Here is a 7,340-nt window from a genome sequence, read left to right as displayed (position 1 = left end):
ACGGCGGCGCGGGGCCGCGCCGGGCCGGGCGCTCCGGGCGCTGCGCTCCCTCAGTGCGCGCTCCCGTTCTGCGCGTTCCCGGTGCGCGCTCCCGTTCCGCGCTCCCCGTGCGCGCTCCCGTGCGCGCTCCGCCATGGCCGCCCCCCGCGCAGGTGCGTCCCTCCCTCCCTCCCGCTCCGCTCGGGGCCCGCTCGGTGCCGCGGCCGCGCAGGCGCCCGGGGAGCGCAGGCCGCGGTTCTCTGGGCCCGGCCGGGCCGCGGCCGCTGCCGCCGGGCTGACCTTGGGCCCCGCTGCGGGGYTGCGATCTCACCGGGGACAGCGGGCAGGACACGGGGTGCGCAGGGATCGTGAGTGCCCGCGGAACGGCCCCGGGCCCGGCCCGGCCTGTGCGCGGAGCTTCGGGAGAGCGGGAGAGCGGGGAGGGCCCGGCGGGAGCCGCTGGGGACACGGGACCGGGACCGGGAGCCTTTGGGACACGGGACCGGAGCCTCTGGGACATGGACCGGGAGCCGCTGGGGACACGGGATCGGAGTCTTTTGGGACACGGGACCGGGAGCCTTGGGGACACGGGACCGGAGCCTCTGGGGACACGGGACCTGAGCCTCTGGGGACAGGGACCGGGAGCCTTTGGGGACACGGGACCGGAGCCTCTGGGGACACGGGACCGGGAACCTTTGGGGACACCGGACCGGTACCGGGAGCCTCTGGGGACACGGACCGGGAGCCTTTGGGACACGGGACCGGAGCCTTTTGGGACACGGGACCGGGAGCCTTTGGGGACACGGGACCGGGACCGGGAGGGCTTCCCCCGGGGACACACCGCGGTCACACCGCGGCCAGAGCGAGCTTTGCACAATAAACGCTTTTCCCTTCCTTTCCCTTTCTTTCCCCCATCCTYTCTTTCCCTCTCTGCCTTTCTGTCGCCTCCGCCCTTCCCTTCCCTGCCTTTTCTCCTCCCCGTTTCTCCCCGCGCCTTTCTCTATTCCCCTCCTTTGCTTTTCCTTCCTCCTTTCTTTCTATACCCTCCTTATTTCAGCAATTCCTCACGCCAGGTGTTGTTATCCCCAAACAGCCCTTCAGATCCCGGGAATCTCGTGTGTGTTTGTGGTGCTGGGTAGGATTTTAGGCTCACAAACCACCCCCAGCCTCACACGGCTGTCACTGAATTTTCTCAGGCTTGGCTTCCATCAAGGGTGGCATTCAAGCACCTGCAGGAACATATTTTCATAACCTTTAAATAAATAATCCCGCTCTTCTGTCAAACAGAAGGAAACAATCCCTGCAGCCTCCTCCAGACTATTTGGTCAAGCTGCCTCTGTCCACTGCCCTTCAGGACCCAAGCTCAGCTTCTGAAATTTCCCAGCAGAAAATGGAAAATGGAGCCTGGGGGCTGCCTGGCAGTGAACTGGGACTTKTCAAGAATTTCTCCCCTCTGCCAGTGAAGTCACACCTGTGTGACACCTGTGCATCTCTTGTGGCTGGGCTGGGTTGAACCACCACAAAGTGTTTTATTTATCTGTCCTTTCCTGCCCCAAGGAGAGGCAGAGTACAAGGATCAGGTTTTGTAATGCTGCTGCACGTGTTTGATTCACTTTTGGGTTTTTTTGGCACACACTTGTCCACTCAGTGTTTTACTAGAGTGAGGGCCGACCTGTCACTGCTGGAATATGTAATTCCAGGGTAATTTATTCTGATTTATTTCTGTTGTGTTTCGTTAGTGTGAGGGTCAACGTGTTACCGCTGGAATATGTAATTTCAGGGGGAATTTCTCCTGATTTATTTCTGTCCACACAGTGTTTCATTAGTGTGAGGATCAACCTGTCACTGCTGGAATACATAATTTCAGGGGGAATTTCTCCTGATTTATTTCTGTTGTGTTTTGTTAGTGTGAGGGTCAACGTGTTATCGCTGGAATATGTAATTTCAGGGGCAATTTCTCCTGATTTATTTCTGTTTTCATTTGAATGTGTACAAAAAGGAAAAACTGCTGCTTTTTACTGTCTCCTAGACTTGAGCAGAAACGGCACAGCATCCGTCAGTACTGACAGTTGTTGCTTTTCCCCGTTCAAACTTCATTTTTAATGGCTATCAGTACTGACATTTGTTGCTTTTCCCCCTTCAAACTTCATTTTTAACGTCTGTCAGTGCTGGCATTTGTCGCTTTCCCCCTTCAAGCTCCATGAGGTTATTTTTCCCGGGGTATTTGAATATTCACACGCTCCCTCACTCACACCGCTCGTTTTTTTGACACAGGGAAGAATCACTGAGCCACGCCGCACGTCCAGAGCGGAGCCATGGCCCCGCAAAGCTCTTCCCCCGCGGACCCCTCGATCCAGGACCCTTCTGGCGCCTCGGGGAAGCACTACGTGTGCGGGTACTGCGCGGCGTTCACCAACATCGCGGTGACGTTCCCCATCCAGAAGGTTCTGTTCCGGCAGCAGCTGTACGGGCTGCGCACGCAGGACGCGGTGCGGCAGCTGCGGCGGGACGGGCTGCGCACGCTGTACCGCGGCGTGCTGCCCCCGCTCATGCAGAAAACCACCACGCTGGCGCTCATGTTCGGCCTCTACGAGGATTTCTCGGCGCTGCTGCTGAGCCACGCCCGAGCGCCCGAGCTGCTGACGCGCAGCGCGGCGGCGGCGCTGGCCGGCACCACCGAGGCCGTGCTGACGCCCTTCGAGCGCGTGCAGACGCTGCTGCAGGACTACAAGCACCACGATAAGTTCACAAACACTTACCAGGCTTTCAAGGTGCTGAAAGCTTACGGGATGCGGGAGTATTACCGGGGATTGGTGCCGATTCTGCTGCGGAACGGGCCCAGCAATGTGCTTTTCTTCGGGCTGCGTGGGCCCATCAAGCAGTGTCTGCCCGAGGCCACCTCGTACAGCTCCAACCTGGTCAACGACTTCATCTGCGGGGGGCTGCTGGGCGCCGTGCTGGGCTTCCTCTTCTTCCCGATCAACGTGGTAAAAACTCGCATGCAAGCTCAGATCGGTGGCGAATTCCAGTCCTTCTCCAAAGTGTTAGTGAAGATCTGGCTGGAACGCGATAGGAARTTGATCCACCTCTTTAGAGGAGCCCACCTGAACTACCACCGCTCTGTGCTGTCCTGGGGGATCATCAACGCCACCTACGAGTTCCTGCTGAAGCTGCTGTGACCCCCGTGCTGCTCGTGGGGTGTTGGTACTCGCAGTGTCCTCGGTACCAGGGAACAGTGCCTGTGCATGTGACAGGTAATTCCTCCCGGCCTTTGCTATTTATGGGGTGAATGGTGATGCATTTAAACCTTGGTGCAATTACAATGAACTTTTTTTAAAGTATTCCTTTGCTGGCAGGTGAGTTTACCCGTAACAGAGCTACTAGACAAGTACAAAGTCTGAAAAAAAAAAGAAAAAAACAAACATACTTGTATTATTCTGCATCACTCCCAAAATTCCGTAGTGCTCTGTGATGGGATGCGCTCCACTGCCCATGTTTAGAACGTGAGAATCAAGGAGGGGCTGAAGAAAATTCCATTGCTTGATCATCTTCCAAATGTCGATTTTGGAACTGCATTTTTCAGATGTTTTGGAGTCCTAACTGTGTAAAGCTCAAAGGACAGATCCAAAAGGGGATGACTGAAGTGCAGAGCTCCCAGCTGCACCTCAGCGTGCTGCAGCCACTGTGAGATGTGGCTGTGGTGACATTGTCCTCCAGCCGTGGCACTGAACGTGTGACCTCAGCCCAGGCTGGATCCGTGTGTGTGTGTGTGTGTGTACGTGTGCGTGTCCGTGTGCCTTCCTGTGAAAAAGAAGAAGTGGAAGAAATGGAACAGCAAACTGACTAAAGCTTTAAAGTGTCCTTCCTTGTTAAAAAAAAACATGGTAGTTCCGCGCTTTTTTTTTTTTTTTTTTTTTGAGAGTTTTGGGGGTTTTTTTGCATTGCTGCTTTTTCTGTTGCCTCAGCTACAGGGCCATGGAGATGTCTGTGTCTGTAACGCTGATGGGACTCTCCAGCTCCTGCAGCTGCTCAAGCACTTCACACACGGCTTTTTGCACTGCAGCCTCTTGTCTCTTCTCARTTCCCTCTGTGGGATTACAGATCACGAGATGTTTTTACCCAAAACTCGGGGTTCTGCCTGCTTGCTGTGTGCTGTTGACAGTTCTGCCAGAGTGGCACAGACRAGGTGAGGTTCCTGGGCTGCCTGCTTCAGCAGAGGTCTGTAGGTGTAGCGGAGTTGGAAAGCCAAAGATGACCTTGGAAGCAGGAAGACAGGTTTTGGAGAAGTTTCAGGACTTCTGTAGGCAAGTATTGGAAAGGAYTGACAGAAATAGGAAAACTGTGTGTCTTACAGAGGTGGGAGCTGAGAGATGAAAGACTTCAGGCCTTAGATACAGGGACAGAAGAGCAAGCACAACCCTGAGCRAGATGAGTGTCTCAGCAAAAAGTGTTTCAATCTCTCTGAGCACTTCCTTTTTAATTAAATTATACATTCWTATATAAACCAAAACACTATGGATGATGGGGAGCAGCAAGGCTTTCAGAAACTGCTTTCAATTCTTTTCTTAAGTCTTGGAGGGGCTGTTGCTTTTCTAAATTTGACTTTTCCATTTGCTAAACAGTCTTCCAAAAGGGATTCTAATCAGTGTGTTGTAATCATACAGTCCTGAGCTTCACAGCCAGCAATGGGTGGGCACAAGCACGAGTTCCTGTATCCCAGTGGTGATTATCTGCTTCTAAATAAAATGTTTACTGGATGTTTGTTACTGGCAGAATCTGATTTTTACCAGTGTACCATTTGTTTTTGTAATCACTCCTTGATGGAATAAAAAAAAAATCTGCATCCTGTTCCTCTGTGGAAAATGTTTTGTGCTCCTGCAATGCTGGGGAAGCCGAGGTGTGGAGGGTGAGAGTTTGGCACAAGCCCAGAGCTGGTCAATGCCCAGCACAACCCCAGCAAAAATGAAGGAGTGGAGCCCTAGTCTAAGGTTCAGAGTTAATTTTGACTCCTCCTATGTAATTTTGAAAACAAATTTCATGGAAAAGCACTACTGTGACACAYGCACACACACACTTAACAGCTGCAGCTGCAGGAGGTGTTTTTCCTCTTAATTTTAGGGAGGCAGGCAAGAACCAGTGAGCATGGCTCATTCGAACATAAATAAAATACATTTAAATTCAGTGAATTATTAAATGTTTATTATGCAAGCAAGAGAAACTGTCCACAAATAGTAAGTTACTGTACGGTTGTAAGTACAATACTTCCAAAGCAGTTCTGATACTTCATATACGGTATTAAAAGGCTACAGTTTTTACTATGAAATCTCAGGTATTTCAAAATACTCTACATGCACAATTTGTTTCKTCTGTATTAAAAACCTTATACTTAACTGAGGATATTAAGTGCTTTAGAAAATGCACCTTTGACTAAGATCAGACAGTGAGAAGTTTCTGTTTCCTGCAGGTCAAAAACATGATGGGTCGTTGACTTCCTTCTTTCTCTCCTTTTAACACTCTTGTAAACTAGATTTTTAAAAGCTTTCATTTGGCAACTGTATTTCTTTTTCCTAGGAGTTTCTGTGTCCTAGAGCAACAGACCCATGTTTTACGAAGCCAGAACCTTCTCCACATCAGTGCTACCCAAATCAAAACCACAACACAAACAAATAAACAAAACCAAACCCCACTAAATTAACCGAGCCCCGCCCCACCCACCCCAATCCCAGAAAAAACCCGATGTTTACATTCTAATTCTGGTAATAGGCATCGAACAGTCCTTACCCCAAGACTCCGAGAGTGCAAACAAACGTGTGTGTGTGTGTGTGTGTGTCTGTCTGTATCGCTGTGCTTTTTCCTATCCCCATGGTCTGGCGGTGACATTTCTCCTGGACGGGCCCTGTCCCTGTCTGACACGTGGACACACGTGGGTGGCAGTGCTGGCTGTGACACACCGGGGCACACTGGGGGCACACCGGGGCACTCCGGGCACACCGTGACACACCGGGGCACACCGGGGCACTCAAGGCACACCGGGGCACTCCGTGACACACCGGGTACCCTGAGCACACCATGACACACCGGGCACACTGTGACACTCCAGGCACACCGGGCACACCGTGACACACTGTGACACACTGGGCACACCGGGGCACTCTGAGCACCCCCTCTGCCTCTCCCGGTGCCATCACCCGTGCGGCCCCAGCGCAGCCACGGGGCTGTGACAGAGGGCACACCGGGGCACACGGGGCACACGGGGCACACCAGGGAACTTGGAGGCACACTGTGACACACCGGGCACACCGTGACACACCGGGCACACCGTTACACACCAGGGCACACCGTTACACACCAGGGCACAACGTGACACACTGTGACACACCGGGCACACCAGGGCACACCATGACACCTCACCCCAGGCATACTGAGCACACTGTGACACACAGGGCACACCGGGGCACTCCGGGGTACTCGAGGCACACCAGGCACACCATGACACCCTGGGCACACTGTGACACACCGGGCACACCGAGGCACACCATGGCACACTGTGACACTCCGGGCACTCCGGGGCACACTGTGACACACTGTGACACCCCACCCCAGGCACACCATGACACACCGGGCACACCAGGCAGTCTGGGGCACAGCAGGGCACACCGGGCACACCGTGACACACTGTGACACACTGGACACACCGTGACACACCGAGCACACCGAGCACACCGGGCACACCAGGCACACCGGGCACACACCGGGCACACCGTGACATTTGGGGCACACTGTGACACTCCAGGCACACTGTGACACACCGGGCACACCAGGCACTCTGGGGCACCCCAGACACTCCGGGCACACCAGGCACACCAAGCACACCCGGGCACACCGTGACACACCATGACACCCCACCCTGGGCACACGGAGCACACCATGACACTCCACCCCAGGCACACCTGGGCACACCGGGGCACAGCCTCTGTCCCTCCCGGTGCCATCACCCGTGTGGCCCCAGCGCAGCCACGGGGCTGTGACAGAGGGGACACGGCTCCCACACAGCTCCGGTGGCACCAGGGGAGCCACCACGATAAAACCACACTGCGTGCTGGACAGTCAGACAGTCAGACAGTCAGACAGAGCCCCGGCCCGGGAGAAACGCTGTGAAATTTACCAAGTGCTGCAACATCAGTTTACAGACACCGCTGGTGAGAGCCACCCCCTCCCCAGCTGTCAGCACAGTCCTTCATCTCCTTTGGAAATGTTTCCTTACAGTTGTTTCACAGTTTTTTTGTACAGTTCTCGAGGTTGAGCATTCAGTTTTTGAAATACAACTATAAGATATACTTTTTTTTTTTTTTTTTTTTTTC

At 53.9% G+C, this 7,340-nt stretch overlaps 1 protein-coding gene across 3 annotated transcripts; it reads left to right on the top strand.

Moving 5' to 3' along the window:
- Positions 1–4,257, top strand: SLC25A51 (solute carrier family 25 member 51). 3 transcript variants are annotated; one of them, XM_057385943.1, is made up of 2 exons: positions 1–152; positions 2,254–4,257. In XM_057385943.1, the coding sequence occupies exon 2, from the start codon at positions 2,295–2,297 to the stop codon at positions 3,156–3,158; it is 864 nt and encodes a 287-aa protein (XP_057241926.1). In that variant the 5' UTR covers positions 1–152; positions 2,254–2,294; the 3' UTR covers positions 3,159–4,257. The 3 variants fall into 3 exon arrangements, with proteins under 3 accessions (XP_057241926.1, XP_057241927.1, XP_057241928.1); XM_057385944.1 differs by lacking the exon at positions 1–152 and adding an exon at positions 222–334; XM_057385945.1 differs by lacking the exon at positions 1–152 and adding an exon at positions 222–347.
- The last annotated feature ends 3,083 nt before the right edge of the window (positions 4,258–7,340 follow it).

Source organism: Malurus melanocephalus, unplaced genomic scaffold, assembly GCF_030028575.1.
Source record: "Malurus melanocephalus ecotype Western Australia unplaced genomic scaffold, MMel_1.1 scaffold_890, whole genome shotgun sequence".
NCBI classification, from domain to species: Eukaryota; Metazoa; Chordata; class Aves; order Passeriformes; family Maluridae; genus Malurus; species Malurus melanocephalus.
This window is presented reverse-complemented; position numbering and strand designations above follow the sequence as displayed.